Source organism: Mytilus californianus, unplaced genomic scaffold (genome assembly GCF_021869535.1).
Source record: "Mytilus californianus isolate M0D057914Y unplaced genomic scaffold, xbMytCali1.0.p SCAF_1, whole genome shotgun sequence".
NCBI lineage: Eukaryota > Metazoa > Mollusca > Bivalvia > Mytilida > Mytilidae > Mytilus > Mytilus californianus.
In genome coordinates this window covers 27752577-27778866 of record NW_026262581.1, presented here as the reverse complement: position 1 = coordinate 27778866, position 26290 = coordinate 27752577, and the positions used below count along the sequence as shown (strand labels likewise).

At 32.1% G+C, this 26290-nt stretch overlaps 1 protein-coding gene across 2 annotated transcripts in view; it reads left to right on the top strand.

The window, feature by feature from the left end:
• The first annotated feature begins 793 nt into the window (after nucleotides 1–793).
• Nucleotides 794–26290, top strand: part of LOC127718191 (allene oxide synthase-lipoxygenase protein-like) — a 180415-nt gene continuing 154918 nt past the window's right edge. The window contains exons 1-15 of one of the 2 annotated variants that reach the window (XM_052224163.1): nucleotides 797–1335; nucleotides 2431–2475; nucleotides 3149–3277; nucleotides 4091–4191; nucleotides 4658–4793; nucleotides 5266–5361; nucleotides 6434–6530; nucleotides 8827–8944; nucleotides 9324–9416; nucleotides 10033–10093; nucleotides 13179–13287; nucleotides 14148–14239; nucleotides 14915–15088; nucleotides 17248–17411; nucleotides 22675–22904. In XM_052224163.1, coding sequence (XP_052080123.1) covers nucleotides 877–1335; nucleotides 2431–2475; nucleotides 3149–3277; nucleotides 4091–4191; nucleotides 4658–4793; nucleotides 5266–5361; nucleotides 6434–6530; nucleotides 8827–8944; nucleotides 9324–9416; nucleotides 10033–10093; nucleotides 13179–13287; nucleotides 14148–14239; nucleotides 14915–15088; nucleotides 17248–17411; nucleotides 22675–22789 — 1989 coding nt within the window. In that variant the 5' untranslated portion in view covers nucleotides 797–876 and the 3' untranslated portion in view covers nucleotides 22790–22904. Of the gene's footprint in view, nucleotides 1336–2430; nucleotides 2476–3148; nucleotides 3278–4090; nucleotides 4192–4657; nucleotides 4794–5265; nucleotides 5362–6433; nucleotides 6531–8826; nucleotides 8945–9323; nucleotides 9417–10032; nucleotides 10094–13178; nucleotides 13288–14147; nucleotides 14240–14914; nucleotides 15089–17247; nucleotides 17412–22674; nucleotides 22905–26290 lie in introns of those variants that run through there. The other variant, XM_052224173.1, reaches the window with a different exon arrangement.

Here is a 26290-nt window from a genome sequence, read left to right as displayed (position 1 = left end):
TAATTTGTGTTTTTAATTGCTAATTTCTTCAAAACGATTTTTATTTCACGCATGCAATTTGGCACACACATGCATTCTGTCTTATTGCTTAAATCAGAGTAAAACATATTGTGATGATACACGTAATAATTTTGCTTTCTATGAAAATAGGGTAAATTTCGAGTAAATTTTTACTCTTACTAAAATGCTAAATGCTGAAATACTTGTATCAAAATCACTTAATTACTTTCCGATTTCGTTATATGATATATTTAATATATAAACTATATTATAGGTACTGTTTTAACTACCAACAAAGAACGCAATAATTTTATTTTTTATGTTAAAGATTCCCCGTACAATACGGTATCTGGTGGTACCCTGTAAAAACACGAAATTTAGAAAATCGTGACCACGGGAACTTACGACGACAATCATGATTGTAAAATATATTGATTTATGTGCAAAAAAATCAGCCGTGTGTTATCCGTTAACTTAAACTCGTTAACTAGAAGACTTTTTGGACATTTGGCACCCTACTATAACCGCAAACTAGATTCAATGCCGCCATGATAAATCCAGATATACTTCGGATTTCATAATAACCGATTTCAATGTAGCATGCGTGTTAACAGGGTTCATTAAAACATTTTTTTTTTAGTTCAAGGTTATTATACAGCTCCATGATCGAGTTACAATGATTCGCGAAAGATTACATAATAGAACAACAGAACAGATTTTGTTATTTTTAAAGTTTAAACGTCTTTTATCATGACGTTAAAACTTTAAAAATAAAAAAAAAAAGTTCTGTTGTTATGTCTGTCGAATCAATATACACTTGGTATGCATTTCAAAAATCAACAGGTAAATTACTTGTAGACTGAAGGTCCTGTCAATATGGTGTCTTATAGAATATCCGTTAAAACTGGAGACAAAAAGGGAGCGGGGACCGATGCCAATGTATATGTTATACTGCATGGAAAAGGTACTAAGACAAGCGAGCACAACCTTGATACTTTCTTTAAAGATGATTTTGAAAGAAGCAGCATTGATACCTATTCAGTTGATTCTGATGTCAACATACCCGAAGTTCAAAGAATCGAGCTATGGCGAGACAATAATGGTTTGCTGAGCAACTGGTATTTAGATTGGATTGAGGTTACCAACATGGCAACTGGTATCACGTCTATATTCCCTGCGATGAAGTGGATCAAAGAAGACAATCATTACTTTTTCAAACACATAGACACATGCCTACCACAAGATGATCCTTTCAAAGATATGAGAATGCTTGAATTACAGACTATACAGAAAGACTATCAGTTACAAGTGAAAGTGCCTGGACTACCTGCTCAGGTACGTGTCGTTTTTGAATTATTTTGTTTAAGATAATAATGCGATACAAAACCCATTTGTACAGTTAGTTACCATAAAAACGATGAATAAGATAAAATGCGATTGTGTAGTTAAAAAGCTCTAACATTTTTTTTTTAATTGTCAAATAATTGCCCTTCAAATGTGAGAACACTGAAACGGTTATGCGTTAAAAGGCTAAAAAAAGTTTAAAATAAAAACAAATGACTAAATGTTAATAAACGAAGACTAAAACTGATTGATAATATTAAACCCAGCGAATTTCCAGTCGATATTAGAAAGAAAGCTTGGATACTCGTTAAAATGTTTGGCTGCTTAACGCTACTTTTGTCTAATTTGAAAAATACAAGTACTGAACAATAAAAAACAGGGACAAAAGCTGTGCGTGCAATATAAACGATTCTAAAACTTTGTTGTCGTTTTGTATTGAAAATTTAAAAAGAAATAGTTATCTGTCTGCCACCTCGACCTCGTCAAATTTTACAATCTTTTCAATTGCTACTCATAAAACTGTTTAAAGATTGTAATATCTAAAAGATTTATAACTAAACACTCAGACACAACTTTACGTATAACATGATTTCAAATAGAGAACAAATTAAACATACTAGTCAAGTCAATTTAGTTGGGGGACGACCATTTGATATTGTTAGGAGGGAGGGTCTGGATGGTTTTCACCTGTTGCTTGGCTGGCTTATTTACTTTCGATTTTGAACACAACTATTTCAGAAAATGACGCGCTTAACATAAATTTGTATAAAAGTTACAGAAAAAAACATGGATCTATATATGTCACGAACAAGGATAGGTTTTTGTATTAAAGTTCCTTTCTACCGATTATAAACAAATCTTTAAACTGTAATGATGTTAATGATGTTCGGTTAGGTTCTGTAGAACCTTTTCATGTGCTTCCTAAAGATACTCTATGTAACGTGTTTATTTTTTCAGAACAAAAAAAGATCATTTCATTTACATTTTCTATCCTTCCTTATTACATTGTCCGAACGTAAACCAGAATGATTTATTATTAAAAGTCTGCCATACTTTAATAAAAAGTATATTTGGTGCATTTTGCAGGTTAAAGAATTACCAGATGATGAACGTTTTTCATTCGATTATAAAGTGAGTATTTGATTTTATAAATATAATAAAAGACCACCACCAAAAATTGCGGGAAAATATGATTATTTCCAAATTCACAATGTCAGCTGATAAAGAACTCGTAGTAATTATTTTTCAGAAAATAAGTTGACTTCTGTCGTCAAGATCAGATGCTTTATTCCGTTTTTCATGGACTCAATTTTGCTAGTTTAAGATAATTTGTTTTTCCTTGAAGAAAGTTGTGATGTATTGTTGGTAAATTTAGTTTTTTCGACCAATCTCTTTTTGTTTCTTTTGGGTATTTTATGGGGCGTTTTTGTTTTGATATGTTGTTGGTTTTAGTCATACCTTTATTGACCATTTGCGTGCTTACATGGGAAACAAAAATATTTACACATATCCAAATCAGATGACGGGAAGGACATTCAGAGAAAAAAAAATTCACAAATTTCCCCAGATGATTATATTTCCCCTACATGACACATTTATATCTGAAACAATTCAAAAGTGAACATAAATGGTCTGATAGTTGCAGGTGATCATGAGTTGCAGAATTGGAAATGAATCATTTGTTTTATATCATATTAAATGATACTATAATAATAACCAAAAAAAGGAACTGCATTTAGAATTTTTAAAGATAATGGATTGGATGATATTATTAACTGATAAGGTCATGTAAATTCTTCAACAGTTCAACATAGGAATGAAGACTAAAATATATGCAGATGAAAGTAAGAGATTAGTTATGGCCCATGGTTACAACTGGAAGGATGCAGATGACGTCAAGACTGTGTATACGCCAGTCTTTGGTGTCCCACAGGTAACCTCTAACATTAAACATACACACCTTACATCTCAACTCAATTCACCATACCCAGTCTATTTTTCTTTTTTAATTCGTTTCGTTTTTTTTTTTTTTTTTTAACTTAAGATACGATTTTCGTGCGTTTAACACATATTTCGAGTCTAACCTTCGTCTGGTTTGCTCCAAGCCCAAATTTTGGGAAGCCAAAAAAACAAATACGTTTCAGGACACAAAACAATCCAATTTTCTTATGCATAGCAAACAAAATCGTCTGAGGTTTTCTAATTCTGTACAACCTTGACACCTTCCTCATCTACTCGGGCTGGAAGAAATTTATCTAACCATTTTCCTTCTCCACATATACAATGTGTTTTCTTTAGATAGTTCTAATGACTGAATCTTTCACCACCATGCTTGTGTCAGATGAAAACGACAACTCTTCTTCGAATTAAAATAAAACACAATCTGTGAAAAAAAGACTTTATGAATCTGTTGGGTCCGAAGCGTTTTTCTGCATTTACCTTCATCATGAATGCTGCCCAGCGAACGAGTCAGAAAGGTTTCATATTATTTCGAGTTTGGCAGAATAATTTCTGGTCAAAAACATAAATGTCGTGTCAAACATTATGGCGTGGGGTATAAGCCTGGTGTGTCAAAGTTCCTAAGTCCATGTTGAGTATACATGTATTTAAACTAAAAAAGAATAAGAATGAAATTTAATGAAAAGCCGAGAAGAGGGATACAGGAATATGAAAGATTGGTAATAATTTTTTTCAAAGAAGGTTTAACATTTTCCGCAGCAATCTATACTATGTCCTCTGTTTACAGGGTTCAGAAGAATATTTTAATGATGACGCCGATTTTGGGCGACAGAGACTTGCCAGTTTGAATTCTTCACTCATCACACTGTGTACAGCATTACCAGAAAAGTATATCACTACACATATTTTAAGATAATTAGAACTGTGATAATCAAAACTAATTCAAATAATATTAAGAAAGACCTTTTGCTAATTACAGACTTATTATCTTCTTTATATTGAAAAGAAATTTACTTTTTCTTAATGTTTTATATTGAAAAGGGGTGGATACACTAACAATGAGTTCGTATTACAAGGGACACTTTTTAAGTGTTTTATATATATGGTAACTTCCGAGAGGTTTGCTCTTTAGTGTATATGTTAAAGGGGTTTCTAGAAACATGCGTTTTTATCACTTAATTTATTATTATTATTATTATTATTATTATTGAAACATGAATGACACGAATCATAACCGAGTAAGTGTAATATTACTTTGGAGTTTGTAAAAATATCCGTGAATTTTAACGTGCATATATTAAACAACATCATTTTCTTCAAGAAAGTGTAATTTAAATTTTTAATATCTTCACAGGTTTGGAGTGACTGAAAAAATGGTAAAGCAATTTTTGGAAGGCAAGACGTTAGGACAAGCCATAGATGAAAAACGGCTATTCATCATTGACTTGGCGATCTTAGAAGGATGCCCTGCAAAGACAGAGGACATTATTGTAAGCTATATTGATATTGTTTAATTCATTTGTTTAGATAAGAAAAAAATAACAAGATCTATTACATTTATCGATCTACGTCCCACTTATGTAACTGCAAAATCAGTAATCTAAAATGTATACTCAATGCACTTTGAAGTAATTATACTATATTGTTCTTTAGAGAACAGTTTTAAATCTTTTATTTCTTTTAATTCCTTTAGATTATATTATGTTTTATTAGATTTTAACAAGCAATAACGATTATATTATAAAGTATTTTGGGTATTACCGACTACCATTAAGAAGTAATAAGTTTGTCTCTTTTCATAATTTATGGTGTCAATAAATTTTAATGAGGTTTTTTTTCAGATAAGATATTAGATAAACAGCACATGTTACTATATGAAAACAAACAGCCCATGAAAAGTGACGAATTTTACAGTTATATATATAGTTTTCATATTTAACTCTGTTTTTTTACCCCTTTTAGATAACTTGTCCGTTTGCTCTGTTCTATTTCAACAATGCCAACCATCTTATGCCGATAGCTATACAGTTATTTCAGCAAAAAGGACCAGATAATCCAGTAAGTTGATTGATTTATTTACATATTCTTCTTTTTTATTCTTCCTTCCACTATCTGGAGTACCACTACTTTTGTAGGGTAATACGGGAGCAACCTTACTGTAAGCAATTGTGTGCATGTGCAGGAAACAATGACTGTAAGAATTTCAGTGCACAAAACCAGTATGATTACACCTAATTTTTTAATATCGCTTCCTCTCACTGTATATCATGACACATATTCGTGGCTTCACACTTGGAAAGCTTACTTATTGCTCAACTAAAGCAAATTAGCATGAAGAAAGGCGAAGCATTGTTATTTTAATTCTTGGCTTCGTCATCGCATATTTTGTATTTGAATGGTTTAAAATGTACAGCCAACTATTAATGAAGTGTTATTACTTTCCACATTTCCACATTGTTATCCTTTCTCTGCTTCATGTTACTCTATATAGATTGTGTCCTTTTGTAGAATAACGAAAAGTTTATTATTATGCTATATGCTCCCTTCTTACTGTATTTTGTATGATAAACTTTATAACAAACATGACTTCAATTTTCCATTTGTGAACTTTCAAATATTCGGATTTGAGCGTTCCTGATGAAGGTAAATCCAGAAAAGCGCTTCGGACGCATGAAATTTATAAAGTGTTGATTTCTTTTTTTTTTCAAAATGTTTGTACATATACCAACATCCCGACAGCATATATAGTATAAGTCTATGGTTATTCAAATTCTAAGTCTATTTATATTATTCAGTTCAGATAATAATTTTTGAGACTTTTACTAATTAATTGATATTTTTTTTAATCCATTTTTTCTATCCAATTTGGTGAAGTTTTTAGAGTCTTGCATTTTTATATCTGATTTGATTTTGAATGCTTTTAAATGTATTTTTACTTTGCAGTTTTGTGTGTGTACAAATTTGTGTATGATTTTTAACATGTAAAGCGCTAAGAGTAATTGTATTCTTATATAATGCGCTTTAAAAATGTCTTGTAATAATAATGATAGTAGTTCCAATACACGATACCGGTATAATCTATCATTTTAAAAAAATGTCTGGACTTTGATATATTCTTTTTATATAACAGGTCTTCCTACCATCCGATCCAGTGTACACGTGGATGTTGGCAAAGATGTGGTACAGTCTAGCTGATGCTACATACCATCAAGGTCTTACTCATTTGAGTACGTAGTAAACTATTTTACAATAGACCTGCTGCAATATATACCAACCTCTCATTCTTTGAAAAAATTATACAATATTGTACATAAGGAAGGATTTGTATGCCCCTCCATAAATGTTTACCCTTGTCCGACCGTACGTACGTACGTACGTACGTTAATACGTCACAACATTATTTCCCGTTCTCTAACTTTACTTTGCCTCAACCAAATGTTATGAAACTTATACACAATGCTTATCACCATAAAACAAAGATCAAGTTTGAATTTAGGTTGCGTGACTTTACCGTTCTTGAATAGTGTCCCTTTATAATGTTATATGCAAGCGGGGGCATCATCTATGTCCCATGGACACATTCTCAATTTATTTTTTCATAAGCTTAGGTCTTATGCCACAAAATTCATGTAAAAAATGTATAAAGGGTATGATATCCTGGCACATCCAACATGGCTTCAACGTCTTACTCTTTGTGTTCGTAATAAAAGTGTAAAAATACATGGTACAAAACGACTGGTGCCACATATTTACAACAATCGTGTGAATAGTCATGGATGTATACATGCTTTACAAACCTTTACTAAATTCTATCATAGATACAAATATTTGGTTTGGAAGTTTGGCTGTACCTGTAGAAAACTTATTACAAACGGGATAGCACATCCTAATGTTCACGGAGATGCTGTAAATCGAGCCTAGAAATAGAAACGATCCGGGTAAATTTATCGATCCTTTAAAAAAACTTATTCTAAAAGGTTAAAAATTTTACACTGTAAAATGATATCTTTGAATATTGTTTTTTATCGGTATAGATATTGTGTTTGTTATCAATAATTTACCATCTATCTAAATATTATTGCTATACACCTATGAACATTAAAAGTCCTACATTCTGTCGATAAAAATATTTTGGCATTTCACAAGGTCATGTTTTTGTCTGACTGTTTTTGACGTAATTGCACCTAATCCATTGTATGTTGGATATCTGCTGATTGATTTTTTAGTCTTAGATACTAGTACATGATTTTTTTATTATTATTTGTTATTACCAACGTGCGAGACCCTCATGGGTAGTGAAGGGGTTGTTAAACAATCCCTAGTAGTATTAGTTTTTATTGGCTTTGAACTAGCTTTTAGTAACTGCGAGTACTCTCAGATTTTTTCTTTGTGTCCTTTGTGTTTTTGATAGTTGATTATTGCGCTTTGTAACGATTTAATGAGTTAAGCTCTTTTCAACTGATTTTTATAGTTTGTTCTTATGTTGTGTGTTCCGTTACACCACTGTCCCAGGTTAGTGGAGGGTTTGGCGCCCGTAATCATGGTTAACCCCGCCAGATTCTGTATCTGCCTGTCTCAAGTCAGCAGCCTGTCATTCAGTGGTTGTAATATGCTGTTGTATATCATATTTGTTTTTTCTTTATTGTTTTGAACATAAATCAGGCCGTTATTTTTCTAGTTTGAATTGTTTTACATTTATCATTTCGGGATCTTTTATAGCTTGCTGTTTTTGCTCATAGTTGAAGGCCGTACGTTGACATATAGTGTCTTACTTCTACGTCATTTGGTCTCCGGTGGAGAGTTGTATCACTAGCAATCCTAACAAATCTTCTTATTTTTATAGTTATTAGCTATATGGCCAAAAGAAACTCAAAACACAGACCGAAACCGTTAAAGGCCCACTTTAGTAAGATGTTGTACATAAGGCATGATATATCCTGGCTAGAGCGCTGTTAATAAAGGTTAAAATGCTTTAGCACATTTAACTATGATATAAAAATGTATATATATATATAAGGCATATTGGTTCATTTAATATATATAATCATTTCATAATTTTGTAAAGAAAATGTTAAAAACTATGCGGAAATAGATAAATAAACATTAAGTTTCAGTTGTTTACTCTGGCAAGTTCAACCGACGTCCCCTTCTTTTCCTATGGCAAATCAAACATAAAAATTGTTTTTATATTTGACCTTTTAAGCATGCTCTGTGTTATCATAAAAGTGCTTTACTTTTCTAAAACATTTCATCATAACGCTAATTGATTTGAGATTGCATTGATTTTATTATAATTCCTACTTGAGCTTTTACCCTTTTATACGACGAAACAGTTAAGCTATTGTTTACTCACTTGTCTTCCTTGCAACGTTATAACAACTGACAATAAAAGCTATATAACCAATACAATTTTAAATCTCTATCAGTGGGATAAAAAAATGAATTGAATTCTTATACAAATGACTGAGAACCTCAAAACTTAAAAAAAAAGCATAAAATGATTACTGTTTTTTTTCTTTTCAGATTTTACACATTTCATGATGGAAGGAATATGTGTTGCGACAAAGCGGAACCTTTCACCATCGCATCCAATCCTAAGATTACTTAATCCTCACTTTATCTATCTAATTGCTATAGATTTGTATGTATATCATTATTTGATTTTCAAATGAAGTATGTAGCTCACATTTTCCCAGACAAAAGCGTAAACACGTATTACAGTGTAGTAGTTTGAATTGAAATATAAACAGGTTACCTGGATTCAGTGTATTGAAATATAAACAGGTTACCTGTATTCAGTGTATTGAAATATAAACAGTTTACCTGGATTCAGTGTATTGAAATATTACTTACTACTCCTCTTGTAGTTTAAGATTACTTACGTACACGAAAACCATAAAGACTTTTCATAAAGAAGACTATTTTTTTGTGGTGAAAAGCGTCCTGATAAAGCGAATGCTCAAATAACTTCTTTCAATACGGTACGGAAATATTACTTCCAAAAGCTTTATATTTTTCAGCCGTGGTCTAGGTACTCTGGTTAACCCAGGAGGTTTCTTTGACAAAACTTCAAATGGTGGAATTAATGCTGCCTTCCACTTAATGAGAAAGAGGTGAGAACATTTAGAATTTCCTCTGATGTCTGGAAAACCCTTTTAAAGAAAAATGACGAATGAAAGTGTTTGTTCTGCTTGTAAAGATATTTTATTAATTTCAAATACAACAAAAAAGGTATTTTTTTAAATTTGATATATAAAAGAAAGATTCATCTATCTATGCTATCTATGCATTTTTATGCACCTGTCCTAAGTCAGGAGCCTGTTTTTCAGTGGTTGTCATTTGTTGGTGTAGTTCATAAATGTTTCTCGTTTTTTATATAGATTAGACCGTTGGTTTTCCTATTTGAATTGTTTTACACTAGTCTTTTTGGGGCCCTTTATAGCTTTCTGTTTGGTATGAGCCAAGGCTCCGTGTTGAAGGCTGTACTTTGACCTATAATTGTTTACTTTTTTCACATTTTGACTTGGATGGATAGTTGTCTCATTGGCACTCATACCACATCTTCTTATTTATATTAGAAGTCTCTTAAAATGCTTGCATTTTGTTAATTAAGCTATATGTATATTCTATTTAACATGTTTAACTTATTTGGTTCATTGTGTCTAGATTGGGCCTACTTTGTACATATTAAGGAATAAATTATATTACTTTTCCACTTTACAACTTTAGCATGGATTTCTGGAGATTGGATTTGAATGGAACTTTACCAGAAAATTTAAAGAGCAGAGGGGTTCGTTCAAATAGATAATATTATTTTGAAGGATAAACGTAGGAAGGGAAAATTAAAATCTTAGGACAAAAAAGACATATAACACTAAAATAAAAGAAAACAGCGCAAAGATAAGCAACTGTCTACGAACACTACACAGTCAGAATAAAGCAATACAAATCCTATTAAATATGGAGTTAATTCATATGGTCTCAACGTGAACCTATTCCTGCTATAGAAGTTTCTCCCTTCGTCTTACCCATACTTGGTGATCGCATTAGGTAATAAGCCACGAATGATGGAATTGTGTTTACAAAAAATGGAACATATAAGTATGTGGTTATCTGTAACACAGTTGTTCCATTAAGGTGCGCCGAGGTATAATTGTTTTTGCCATTTCTTATAAAAATCAAACAAAACGAATATAAAATGAAGGGGATACAATGCGAAAAGGTTACAAATTGATAATTTTTGATAGATTATTAAAAAATGTGCATTATGATTTGGTTTTTTATTTTGTTTGGTTACAAAATCTGAATTTGTTTTCAAAACTGAGGTAGTAACAATATATTAGCTATTTTGGAACTTGAGTAAATATGACACTTTTTAGTTCTTACATTCCTTTTTCCTCGTAGAATTGAAGTTTTTAGTGCTAGTGTAATTGTAAAAAATCATTATGAAATTTCACTAATGTACTTATGCATAAATATACGGATTTATTGATATGTAAGAATTGTCTTACCAACAAAAATTTTTCTTGTATTTTGGTTTCATGATGACTTAAACGTTATTATTTAATTATTATATCACTAAAAGCTTCAGAATGTTGATGGCGTAGCTTTTCGGTGCACATTTGTACGTTACCAGTTCAACAGCTTAATGACACTGTAGGCCTTCAAATTACATTGTGTACAAATAGCTATGAAAGTCTCAGACATGACAAATTGGGAAACTATTATAATGAGAAATTATTCTGAAACAACAAACGAAATACACATACGGTAGACATCAACACACAATAACAACTGAAATACAGGTTCCTGACTCTGAAAAGGGACATAAAGAACTTATCAGGCTTAAACATGTTTTTTGTGCGCTTATTCCTTTTCCTAACATGGGACAGTGGTGTAACAGCACAACATAAGAACAAACTATAAACACCAGTAAGAAAAGGCTTGACTCACCAGATCAGCACTAAGCACACACAAAACCCTAACAAAAGGAAAAAAACACACGGAACAGATCTAAGGGTACTCATACTTATCGCAGGGGTATCATTAGTAAGCAGTAAGCTTTTTTCATTCTTGGACAATGAATTTTGCCATAAGAATATTTCATTATTTAAAGCCTTTGTGTTAATTATCATTTCTTAAATAAATTTCGTCAAGTGGGGTCAACGTACAAACGCAGTTACCTACATGTTTATTGAAAGTCGGGGAACGTTTGACCCAAATAGTGTAAGCATATACTTGTTACGAAAACTTTTTAGTGTTGAAAATAATTTAAGAATATGAGATCTCACTGCAAATGCATACATATCGGACGAATCGAGAAATATACGTTTCGTATGAAAAACCTGACGAACATTAACTCCAAGTTTTAAAAAAAGATACAAAGGAGATGCAAGCCTTAGCGCTGGTCTTAAATGTCTGTACTATTTTTACAGAGTAGTGTGTATAAATGGCATTGCTTAGTTTACAAACGTGTGGATTATTACTAGAGGATAGTTGAAATATTTGCTAGTAAAAGTACAAATAGTGTGCATGAAATGGGATTCATTAACTGCTAAGCCATCAACTTTAATACTCATAAGTGTTTGTTATGATGCTGAAAAGAATAGATTTTTTTTTAATTATCAAATCCATAAGGTAAACACAAAAAATACTAATGAACAGCCATTTCAGTATGAAGCAGAATTCATTCAGAACCTTCTAAAAGACAAAAAGAAAAAGCACCTTGCGAAATTCTTTAATTTTACTTTCAGATATGTTGATGATGTCCTATCATTGAATAACTCATATTTCAGCCAATACTTGCATCTCATATATCCCAGTGAACTTGAAATTATGGATACTACTGATACTAGAAGGACTGTTTCATACCTTGATCTTTTCCTCAATATTGACACAGATGGACGACTTCACACGAAAATCTATGATAAACGGGACGATTTCAATTTCCCAATTATCAATTTCCCATTTCTCAGCAGAAACATACCCGCTGCCCCTTCGTATGGTGTTTACATACCTCAGTTGATACGTTATGCTCGTGCATGTTCACACTATACGGACTTCATATTAAGGAGTGTGCTCCTAACGCAGAAACAGCTCCAACAAAGTTATGAGGAGGACAGATTAAAAATGACACGCCGTAAATTTTATGGACAGTATGAATTATTTTATATACTAAGGATTTTCTTATCCCAGGCATATAACCTTAGCCGTATTTGGCACAACTTTCGGTCCGCAATGCTGTTCAACTTTGTACTTGTTTTGGCCTTCGAACTTTTTTGATCTGAGCGTCACTGATGGGTCTTATGTAGACGAAACGCGCGTCTGGCGAATTAAATAATAAGCCTGATACCTTTTGATAGCTATTATTTGTGGGTGTCTCTGTCCTGTTTATTCTCCCATTTATTTGTATTGTATTCCTGTCATGTAATATTGTCATTTTAATGTTATATTTAACATTGCCATAAAAGCGGGAGGTTTGGCTAGCCACAAAACCAGGTTCAACCCACCATTTTTTTCTAAAAATGTCCTGTACCAAGTCAGGAAAATGGACATTGTTATATTATAGTTCGTTTCTGTGTGTGTTGCATTTTAGAGTTGAGTTTCTGTTGTGTCGTTGTTTTCCTCTTATATTTGTTGTTTTTCCCTCAGTTTTAGTTTGTAACCCTGATTTGTTGTTTTTTTTTCTCAATGGATTTATGAATTTTGAACAGCGGTATACTACTGTTGCCTTTATTTATTCGGCGCTGAAACAATAATTTTCACGGACATATCATCGGCAGGCGTCTGTTAAGTGTTTATTTACTCATCACGAAATATTTTGTTTTTGACATTATATGAAATTAATGCGTAATACACAAGTGCTTTATTTTTAGGTTTTGGAAGAGTCTGTTTTAAAAGGCGCCTATCATATGAGGGAGGATGGGCTTCTCCTTTATGATGCAATCAAAACATACGTTCAGAAATATGTAGCTCATTACTACAGTAAGTCCTTTGAAATTCTTTTTAAGTTCTACTGTTAAGAATATGAAATGATTTTTTTGGGAAAACTATGAAAAAGATTTTAATTTTTGCACTTCAATTATAACATGTCTATAAACCAATCCAACATTAGCAACAGTGTGTGTCTGGCATCACGAACTATTATAGTGTGTCTTTCATACTTGAATGTCATCAGTTTGTCCTTCATAAATGCATGATTGTCTCTTTCGTCAATGTGTCTTTGATGATTGAGTTCCATACCCTCTTTCTTACAGCATTAATTTCTTGCAACAATTAATATCTCTTTCCTAAATGATAATTCATGTTTGTTGATAACAAAAACGCAACAATAACAATGTAAATTGGTCCAGTCATCAGCAATGGCCAATAATACAATTTTTTAGGCAATATTCATTGATACTCAACATCATTTCTGTTGTTACTTTAATTGTTTGTATTTTTCACCAATGTTTGTTCTGATGTACAAACAAACTGATCAAAGATACCAAGCTTATATATCTGTACGTCAAACGCGCATTTTGTCTGCATAAGATTCATCAGTGATGCTCGAATAAAAAGAGTTAAGAGGCCAAATAAAGTAAAAAGTTTTAGAAAAGAGAGGGAAAAAAATTCGAAAGGTTTCGCCAAATACAGCCGAGGTAATCTATTCCTAGGGAGGAAAATTCTTAGTATCTCCAGCAATTCAAAGGTTTGTGAACAATTAATTTATTAACATTACCATATCAATGATAATTTATTTCAACACAGAAGTGCAGCCTACATGAACTGAAACTGCTTTAATTTTAAATGTAATACTAAAAGTTAATATCAATAGGTATTACGCCCATTTGTCTGTGTTTTAGCCGTACAAGGTTCACTGAAGGCTGACTATGAAATACAAAACTGGGGCGCAGAAATTGTAAAGTCAAGAGATGATGGTGGTGTAGGAATTTTGGTTTGTAATTCCCACTTTAAAGTATTGTATTTTATATATTATATAGTTCTTAATATTTTGAAAATTGTTGCCACTGGTCGTTAAGTTGATACATATCTGTGAGTCAAATAATTAAGCATAACATATTTTCGAATCTGACGATAATTTTTTTTCTCTTTGTGCATTTAAAAAAAGTCATCTAGACTGTACGAAATTTAATCTATCTCTGTGTTTGTTGTATATTTTCTGGATTTCGCTTCATTAGAAACTCGCAAAGAAACAGTTTGGGAAAAAAGTTTTAAACATGAGTTGAGAGCTATCGGACCATAAAAAAATATAGTAACCAGAATCATCTATGGTATCAGTGACTGCATACAAAATTATTCAACGAAGAATTAATATAAAAAAATGTTTGCAATACATTATCATAAATGTTAAAACGTATTACTACATGGTAGATATATCTTTGAAGACTTACAATTTAGTTAGTAATCAGCAGTAATATTAACTCAGTTAAAATGATTTTAAGTCTAAGATATTTAATTGTTGCCTTCTATGCGTATAACGCAAAGGTCTATACACTAAATTCAAATGGCAGTATATTGTCTAAAGACTTTTTCATTTGGTTTAGTTACCACTCATTGGGAAAAGCAGATTGTATAAAAAAAAAATAACATAGTGTATTACAAATTGCAGGGTGTTCCAAATAATGGCCAATTTGAAACAACTGACCAGCTAGTGGTGACATTGACAGCCATTATTTATACATGTAGTGTTGCTCATGCTGCAGCCAATTTCCAACAATATGACGAATATGGAGCTCCATTTAGATTCCCGTTTATTATGCACGGAGTTCCGCCTAAAGATAAGGTAATAAATGTCCGGCTTTCTTGTATAACAAAATTATAAAAAATCTAATATTAAATTACTTAACACGGGACAACAATCTATTAAAACTAAGAGAAATTAGCATAATTGAAGAAAAAGAGACATTTCATTCACCTTTACATAAAAAGGGAAAACAACAATCGACAATGTTACTGCACAGTACAACATATCACATAAACAGTAACACCAAACTCCGGAAAAAACGTGTATACAAACAAAGACAAACAGCAACGAACAGAAACGAAAAACACATATTTGATATAGCCTGACTAGAGAAAGTCTTCAGCACTTTGAACACAGCGAATTCTATACGGTACCTAGAACTTGATTCAGTGGCAAAAAAAAATGACACATATATCTTTATATTAACACACAAATGTTAACAGTAATAGTAAGTTTTATGAACTACCTGATTTGGAATGTTTTTTGCTTGTTTCAAACCTTTTTCTATCTGTATTTATATAAGACATACTATAAATGTATCAGGTGTTTCTTCTTTAGATCCTCTAATGGACGTATGTTTGGTGCAACTTTTAATAAAAGAAGTCATTAATGCATAAATATACTTATGAATATTCATGGATTAGTAAACTTCTTTAGTTATATAAAGCCCGGGATCGGTTTCATGCTTTTATTTAGTTGTTCGATTGGTTATTTTCCTATATGTGTGTTATAGTCTCGAGCTTGGATAACAATTTTGTTAGGCATTGTAATTTAATTAAAGTTGAATCCTTAAATTAGATACGATACAAAGCAAGATCCGTTTAAATTCATTCATTTGTAAGAAATATCATCCAGAGGGCGGCATATCCACATGACAGTTTCAATGAAGGATCAACTGGATCACGTCTCGACTGTCTTAAAATTTCTTGTCTTCCGTTTACTCTGTGGCAATTTCTTTTGATTTTACTCATAAAGGTGAGGTTTATTTTTGTACATGTACTTTCCAAATTTATTTCAGTATATTTCGTTGACATATTCGAACGCTTGCTGTATGACACTCCTCTGTTTGTTGCCTTCAACAACCAGCTTTAATTTCTGTTTCTGAAAAAAAAAAAAAATTTTTTGGGCCAACTTGTGTTGCCTCAATTCATTCTTATGAACAGGTAAATAAATCAAGCGGATCTAAGATCGAATCTTGCATACACATTATTAACATAACGATTATAACCTTTTATAATTATTCTCCAGTTATATACATTCACTATTTATATATCAACAGGTGTATAATTATATTTCGTATAGGTATTCTTGTCTCAGCTTATGTTAAGGAAGAATATAAATGATGCAAATATATTTTTCCATCCCCTCATGTATAGTTTTCTACAATGTATTCCTCTCTGAATATATTCATTTGATAACATGAGATCGAATAAGAATGTTCGTAACTGGCATCTTATTTATATAAGGCAACATATATATCAAGCTTATAATTCGGGACGTCATATATGTGCTTCATCTTCATAAGATTCACCAGTGCCCTCGAATAAAAACATTTTGAATTAAGTGTTAGAGTTATTTAATACCATAGTTTCAAAAACTTTGTGCTTAATCCAGCTTAAGTCATCTATGTCTGAGGTTAAAAAACATAATTTCACTAATTGATATTTCATGCCAACACCAGTAGGGACAAACATTTAACAGCAGTGTTATCGACCTAGTGGTTGAAACAAGTAATTTTATCAAAGATACCAGACTAGCCTTACAATTTAGAAGGCCGGACACATCTTCGTCTACATAAGACTCAAAAATGGGGATCTAATGAACACGTTTTGAAGGCTTCATAAATAACGAAGTTAAAATGCATTGAAAACCTAAAATTTCGAAAAGAATGCTTTGTTGTATATCCTAAGACATGTCTCATGAACGTCCAATGAATACAACTTAAATCAAGTAAATTATATATAAGTTGCATGATAGGATATGTCTTAGGTGAATTTAGTTCACATGACATCTTATGTATGAAGAACAGTGTAAAAATAGAAAATTAGAGATGGACAAAGTAGGTGATAATCATAAAAACAGATAAAAGAAGAACAAATAACATCCCTCGACCATACAACAAACATACATGGAACAAATAACAGCAAGTATATATTAAGCTTCGAAAATACCTTGTGTTTATAAATCTTATATTTTAGAATCCAGTAGTGATTGAAACGATCTTGAAGTCTATTGCTAACCGAGCTGAACTTCTCGGAGTAATGTCAATCACAAAAGTACTAAGTGAGAAGGCAACACAAAGTCTTGGTGATTTTGAAAAACAATTGATTGTAGATCCACCAGCACTACAAATTGTAGATGAGTAAGTTTACACTTTATGCAGCGTTCATATTTCCAATGTTTCCTTTCTAAAGTATTATTAATATTATTAGTTAAATAGTGTGCTAGTGACCTAATACGATATATATGGAATTTACTGACCCCATGACATCGTATTAGGTCACTAGCATACTGTGTGATGAATTTCTCTTACCGATTATTTTAACATGTGGTATTTAGACTAGTGGCCTATCAAAGGGATTAAGTAAGTCTTCAATACTTAGCATTAAGAACCTACTTCCATTGGTCTATACAAAAACAAATGCCAACAATAACAACTAGTTAGCTTTAAATGTGTTTTATGAATTTATCTCACTCGTTTATCATGAATTTCTTCGTCTGTTGAAATCTTTCAGATTTTCCCTCAACACCGTGTTGTTGTCGAGCCTGCAACTTCTGTTGCAGAAAGCTCGACATAGGGATAGTGATCCGGCGGCTGCGGCGTTAACTAACTACTTAAAAGCTTTATATTTTAGAAGGTGGAAGAGCTGGATGCTTCATACTTTGTATATAGATGCCTTATGTTATGAAGTATGTCAATTGTCCTTGACTTCATTTTCATGGTTCAGCGACTACTTTAAAAAAAAGTTCAGATTTTTTGTAATGTTAATTTCTCTCTTATTATGAGTAATATGCTTACTATATTTAGTATGTGCGTACATTGCAAGGTCCTTGTGCCTGTTAGATAGTTTTCATCTGACCTCGACCTCATTTCATGGATCAGTGAACAAGGTTAAGTTTTCGTAATCATGTCCATATCTCGGATACTATAAGCAATAAGTCTATTATATTTGGTGTATGGAATGATTGTAATGTGTACATGTCACACTGGTAGGTGTCATCTAACCTTGACCTCATTTTCATGGTTCAGTGGTTAAAGTTAAGTTTTTGTGTTTTTGTCTTTTTTTCTAATACTATATGCAATAGGTCAACTATATTTGGTGTATGGAAATATTTTACGATGTTAATGTCAGTCTGGTTTGTTTTATTTGACCTTGACCTCATTTTCACGGTTCATTGCTCAGTGTTAAGTTTTTATGTTTTGGTCTGTTTTTCTTTTACTCTAAGCAATAGGTCAACTATATATGGTGTATGAAAAAATTGTAAGGTGTATATTTCTGTCTGGCAGGTATCATTTGACCTTGACCTCATTTTCATGGATCAGTGAACAAGGTTAAATTTTTGTAATCATGTCCATATCTCGGATACTCTAAGCAATAAGTCTATTATATTTGGTGTATGGAATGATTGTAAGGTGTACATGTCTCACTGGCAGGTGTCATCTAACATTGACCTCATTTTCATGGTTCAGTGGTTAAAGTTAAGTTTTTGTGTTTTTGTCTTTTTTTCTAATACTATATGCAATAGGTCAACTATTTTTAGTGTATGGAAATATTTTGCGATGTAAATGTCAGTCTGGTTTGTTTTATTTGACCTTGACCTCATTTTCACGGTTCATTGCTCAGTGTTAATTTTTTTTGTTTTGATCTGTTTTTCTTAAACTCTAAGCAATAGGTCAACTATATTAGGTGTATGAAAAAATTGTAAGGTGTATATGTCTGTCTGGCAGGTATCATTTGACCTTAACCTTATTTTCATGGTTCATGGGTCAATGTTAAATTTTCATGGTTAAGTTTGTTTCTTAAAATGCTATAAGCAATATATTTCAACTATATTTAATGCACCGATTGGTTGTAAGGTGTACTTGTCTGTATGGCATTGTTTACCTGGCCTTGATCTCATTTTCATGGTTCATTGGTCAATGTTAAGTTTTCCAGGTTAAGTTCTTTTCTAAGAAACTATAAGTAATAGGTCAGCTATATTTGGTGTATGGAATGATTGTAAGGACTGTACATGTATTTCCGGTTTGGCTTATCTAACCTTGACCTCATTTTCTTGGATCATGTTAAGTTTATGTGATACTTGTAGTAAAGCTTTATATTTAGGACTATCAACATACAATCAGGTCAGTAAAGCAGGCGAGACATTTCAGCATGTGCACTCTTGTTTTTATAAAGAGACGTAACACCACTACTTATCGTGTATTGAAATAAGCCCCGCCTACTAACCCCATATGAAAGCCTCTGTTACGAATTTATTAAAACTGCTTGATCAATGGTTCGAAATAATGTGATTTTTAGCATACTAATTAGTATATATGTTGTGTACAAGTTATCATTTTGTACAAATTATAATGTGTACAAAAAAATTGTACAAATTATAATTTGTATTTTGACTTTGTACAAATTGTAATTTGTACAAAAAGTGCTTGTACAAATTAAAATTTGTACAAAATTTTACTAAAATTCACTTATAACTTGTACAATAATTAATAGTATTGATTTTGTTATAAAAAAACATTGATACACATTATATTTTTTTTATTCAATGACCACACAATTAACCTTATTTACAAAATACAAAAAATAGTTCTGTATCATTTGTTTGAGCATGTGAGTGAATTATGGCATCGAGAATTGCACAATATCTTTTGCTTTTTACATTAACATGTGCTGCTCCCCTTTTACATTTACATGAAATAAACCCCCGACCACCAGTTTCTGAAAGCTTTATAACTGTAAGCTGCGAAAAAATTGTGTCTTTAACAGCTTCAATTTGATTTCTCGACCAATATCATGCTAAAATTCCTACAACTGTTCCAATAGACCTACGATATTTCGACTATCAATTGGGGCACGATCATACTGAGGAATTGGTATAATGACATTATCCCCCACAGCAAGTTCTGGGGCCTGTTTATCGAAGCAGTCTTAGGATTAGGACGTGTCCTAAGACCAACTTGAGACATATCTTAGTCCTTACTGGGTTTATCAAACATGTCGCAACTTAGGATAATCCTAGGAATTGTCCTAACTTTAGGATACTAATTTAGGTGTCTTAAGATGGTCTTAAGATGGTCCTAACTTTAGGATATATTTAGGATGGTTATTTTATTAATAAATATGGCCTGTGTTGGTTTCATTTACTTTAATGCATATTGAATCCCTATCTCTCTTTTCAGTACCATTAGTTGCAACATTTGATAGTTTACTAAAATGCAGAGTTTTACTCTTTTCCACTTCGTTCAGAAGAGTCTGTAGTTCTGCATCGGTAAAATGCGGATTTCCTCTCTTGCTCATATTTTTTTTTTTTGGCAGTAATAACATAGTTGATGACTCCGTATTTATATGAAAGATGCACAAGATTTGCCTTTGAACTTTTAAGTATGAAACCATGACACGTCAAAATCAGCTAACCCAAAGCATATAATGACTTTACCAATTATATATTTAATTTTAACTATTTACAATTAGTTTGTTCAATTCTTATATAAAACGTAATCCTAAGATAGCTTCGATGTGCATGCTGAGACATGTCGTAAATTGGTCCTTACTTACCCTAATTTCAGTCCCAAAAAATTCTTAGGACAGATCTTAGGACAGTTTCTATAAACAGGCCCCTGATGATAAACGTTTCCTTTTCTTGTTTAGATATTCGGGTTGGATCAGTTTGCCAGATAGAGCACGCTTCCTGACACGTATGATCAAGGTGTTTCAACGTCAGTGTCATCCTGATTGTCACTCGGGCAATTTTCTATTATACTATCAGAATTGTCACTGGGCTAATTTCTATTATACTATCAGAATTGTCGGTGGAACCAATTTTTTTTTTTTCTATCAGAATTGTCACTTGGGCCAATTTCTATGCTGTTAGCAGAATTAACTGACATGCATGTACATTTCCTGTCTCCATCTTGGTATTTTTTTTGTTTTTTGTAAATAAGATTTAGTTTGTGTTCATTGAATACAAACTCTATATCGTGTATCATTGGTATTTTAAAACAAAATCCATACTTAAAATTATTGTAATAATTAAGTTATAAGTGAATTTTAGTCAAATTGTGTACAAATTGTAATTTGTACAAGCACTTTTTGTACAAATTACAATTTTGTACAAAGTCAAAATACAAAATGATAATTTGTACACAACATATACATACATATATATTTATTTAATTTTCTGTGTAGTAAATAAAAAATATACTTTATCAATTTGGTGCGTCTGAGGCGCTATAAAAATATAAAGTTATGCACTAATGTTTGGTAAAGTTGTCTTTTTATAAAAAAAAAATAATAATAGATAGAAAACAATCGGCTTCGCATGCATTTTATAAAGAGTGAGACCAGATTCATCGGATGATCAGCATTTTTATGCCCCTGCCGCTAGGCGAAGGGGTCATTAAGTGTTACCCTTGTCCGTCCCGTCCGTCCGTCGCGTACGTCCCCAAAATTGGTTTCAGTTCTTAAACTCTACTTTTCATCAAACAAATGTTATAACACTTATATACAATGCTTATTACCACAAAACATAGATCAAGTTTGAAATTGGGTGGCGTGTCACTTTTACTTTTCATGAGTTATGCCCCTATATAAAAATAAAATTTCTGAATTTTTTTTTTCTGTTCTCTAACTTTAGTTTGCTTCAACCAAATGTTATGAATCTTATGCACAATTATTATTACCACAAAACACAGATCATCTTTGAATTTCGGTGGCGTCACTTTTACCGTTCTAGAGTTGTTCCCCTTTACAAATGAAAAAAATGTTGAAATTCTCGTTTCCGTTCTCTTACTTTAGTTTGCCTCAACCAAATGTTATGAATCTTATACACAATTTATATTACCACAAAACACAGATCAAGTTTGAATTTTGGTGGTGTCACTTGTACCGTTCTAGAGTTATTCCATTTACAAATAAAACAAAATGCTGAATTTTTTGTTTCCGTTCTCTAACACAAATTTGCCTCACCCAAATGTTTTGAAACTTATACACACTGCTTGGCTATAAAAGGCCCCGATATTTAAAAAAAATGAAACAATTCAATTGCGAAAACTAACGGCATAATTTATAACAAAACAATTGTTCAGTATGTTATTTCTGTTTTCTATATGTGTGCTCGCGATACAAGTTTATATAGCCTTGTGTGACTATTGAAAGGGATGTTGTCGCTATTTTTTAAATGTGTAGCAGTTATAGTTTAAATAAGCGTGATTTTTTACTTCTGAATAGACTGTGGCAGTCAAATTATAGGTCGAAACATAAGTTAAGAGGCAACAGTAGTGTACTTATGTTCAAAATTCATAAGCCATACAACATCACTGTAATAAAACTTTCTACTTTATTAAAGATTCTAATATATTTCTGTTGTTGTCTATTCAGTGTTCCGCTATTTTGGTTTCTTTGTAGATTTCGACAAAGCTTACGGAATGTTGGTAAAACAATTGACGATCGCAACAAAAGAAGGGAACATCCATATGAATGGCTTCATCCTTCAGCGATACCTAATGCCATTAGCATATGAAGTTATGTCTACGTTAAATTAACTGAAGCATATCATTCAAAATATTTACTGTACTGACTTCTGAGGATCAACTTATATTTGTGAATGTGGGTTTTAATTATATGATTTGACATCAGCATGGCTTTGTATGTTTCTTCAAATGATTGGCACACTTTACCTACTTGAAGCAGCATCATAATTATTTTTCGGTGTCCAATGGAACTGGACTTTTAAAACAAATAACTAGCAAAAAGTAAAATAAAAAAAAATACCGAACTCTGAGGAAAATTAAAAACTGAAAGTCCCTAATCAAATGTCAAAATCAAAAGCTCACAAACATCAAACGAATGGATAACAACTGTCATATTCTAGACTTGGTACAGGCATTCTCTTATGTTTTCTTATATTTATCAAAAGTGGTTTTTTTTGTATTCAAACAAGTTGCTTATTCAACAAAAATAAATAGCATAGATTTTGTGGAACGACTCAAATTGATTTGTGTTGAAACACATGCTTTCTTGTTTTATATAAGGTAACAAAACTTGTAAATACTAGAATATGTAATTTGTGTGTCATTGATTTTGATTGATAAAAACCGGTTAACGTAATTCTTTGAATGCTGTCGTAATTGCAAATCTAAGTTCAGCTTAAATTATACTTCAACAGTAAAAACTGTTGACATTTTGAACATGTGTTAATCTTCTTTTGAATGTCTGTCGGTGTATTTGTCACTTTTTGGGGATTTTTTTATGGGTGGATGTTTTATTCCTCTTTTCGGTATCTTGTATACTTATACACAATATAAAATAAGAAGATGTGGTATGAGTGCCAATTAGACAACCCCATCCAAGTCACAATGAATAAAAAGTTAACAATTATAGGTCAAAGTACGGCTTTCAACACGGAGCCTTGGCTCACACCGAGCAGCAAGCTATAAGGGGCACCAAAAGGACACAACGCTTATTATAGCAAAAATCAGATCCAGTTCGAATTCGGGTTGCATCACTTTTACGATCTGGAGTTATGCCCCTTTGTAAGTGAAAAAAATGCTGAAATTTTCGTTTCCGTTCTCTATCTTTAGTTTGTCTTAACCAAATGTTATTGAACTTATACGTAATGCTTATCACCACAAAATAGATCAAGTTCGATTTTGAGTGGCGTCACTTTTACAGTTCTTTAGGTTATATGCAAGCGGGCATCATCTGTGTCAAATGGACACATTCCCCGTTTATTTTCCCAATTGTTTTATCCGGGATTATATTACAATAGTTTGGCAGTGAAGGGGGACTTCATGAGTACACCATTCATTTGTTAGCTCATAGAGACAATAAACCCACTTCGAACTGTCTCCCTCTGGCTCATATCTCTTACCTACCGGCTCTATGTTGAAGGGTATACAATTATTTCTTAGGGTTCACTCTTGCCATTTAGAGGAATCCCCGTCCACTTCTGGTAACAGAAGGGAGTTGTCATCTCCACAGTACACGTAATTCAGGTTGTTAGCAATTGAAAAATCGGAGGGACTGTTGTTTTTTGAAGAATTGTGTGTAAACAGAGACTGTGCTCCGTCCAGTCCATTTTGGCACGTAGAAAGAATATTTTATATGTTATCCTTACACGAAAGCTGTTCAAAAATGGTTATACTAGATAAGTGTTATGGTCATCGTCACGAATTGGTTAACAGATAAGATCTGTCAGTGTATCAACTCAATAGCGACATGTTTTCATGTTAGATCTTTAGACACCAAAATAGTTGTCTAATCTGTCATTATACCGATTGTGTTCTATTCCCGATAGTGACATTTGGATAAGTGTAGATTCGAAATGCGGATGATGCATCCATAGCATGAGATGTTTACCTTTTCGACGGGTCCGGTCTCGGTCATTTTTTGTTACTATTTTTGAACCTTAATTTGTATTATCTTCATCGAGTTTTGAATATTGATTAACCACTATTGCCTGAATAAAGTCCTTTCATAATATGATATTACCCAAAAAAGGGTTCTTGTATTAAACAAAATTTTACTTAAGCCCTATAGCTATATATTCTAGCTAAAACCCTTAGGCAAGGACAATCCTAATCTGTTTCCAGATTTTACAGACAACAGTGATAACAGCAACCGTCTGTGAGAATCGTCAATAGATTACGGATTATTCGATACTGAATCTTATCAATCAGAAACTGATATAATAGAAACGTGTCGAAAACTCGTAAAAGACACTTTTTTTGCATTTAACTAGAACTTACGCTAAAATACAGCCATAGTGGAAACTATTTTGAACTGAATGCAATAAATGAGTTGTTGATAAGAAGAGAAATTTATTTGCATAAAATTAAGAAAAAAGCAAATTACCTGACTTCAATTCAAATTGTGTCCACTTTTTCTTCTCTGATAAAAAGAATTTATTTTGAACTTCAATTCGAATTTTCTACCACCTAAATAGGTAGATCATTCTGGACACAAATCTTTATCATTATGTTCATCTTTACTTTGTCCCTAATGTTCTTTGTGTAGTTTAGTCAAATACTCATATTCTCTGGCGACGGTTATGTGTTTTGAATAGATATAAGAAGATGTTGTATGAAGGCCAATGAGACAACTCTCCATCCAAGTCAATGTTTATTAAACACACAGGCGCTTTGGGCATTGACTCCCCTTTTTTCTTTTTAATTTTCTGTTTGCTTTTATGTGTTGTAGATTTTTTTCTTTAGCATTTCTTTTAATTTTCATGCATTCATTTGTTTGTGTCGATAAACTTTTACAATAGATGTAGATTTAATGTACTGCACCCTGTTCGTTTTCCGTGTTTGACAAATGGTAAGTACTCTGTGCTTTGGGCACCTTTTTTAATTACACCTAAATATAAGAATGGTGATTTGTCTGATCTTAAAAATTGTAAAACTTTTAAATACAATATTAGACAATTTTGTCGGAAATGTCTCGTCAAAAACAATGTGATTAATACTGCAAAATATCTAAGAAAAAGAGACGATACATTAAAATAAAACCAAACTCAATAAAATAAGTACATTATAATAATAATGATTTTTACACATTAAGGTGGTACCTAACACTACGGGGAGATAACTCTGTAAAAATCAGCTAAACGTTTTAATTACGTTGTATTGTTAAGGAAATATTAAGCTTCTCAATGATCAAAATTAGTGTTTGTCAAACTGCTATATAACCAATGAAATTTTTCTGATAAAATAGTTGGTTCAAATTTTTTGAAATTTTTATATTTTTGTCAAAGGGTCAAAGTAAACATTTTGTCAAAATTTTATGAAAATTAAACGAGCCAAATTAATATTAGTCAAGGTGTTGGGTACCACCTTAAATATGGTTACATTGTGAATGTTTCTATCCTCTATTCTTGATATATAGCTTTAATTATCTTATTATTAGTATTATCCCTATTAAATAAAACGATTTCACTACCCTACAGACTTAGTTTTTATATCTTAATCACTAGTGTCAATTGATTCGGTTCTTGCAAGTCACCCATTAAAGAACACGCATC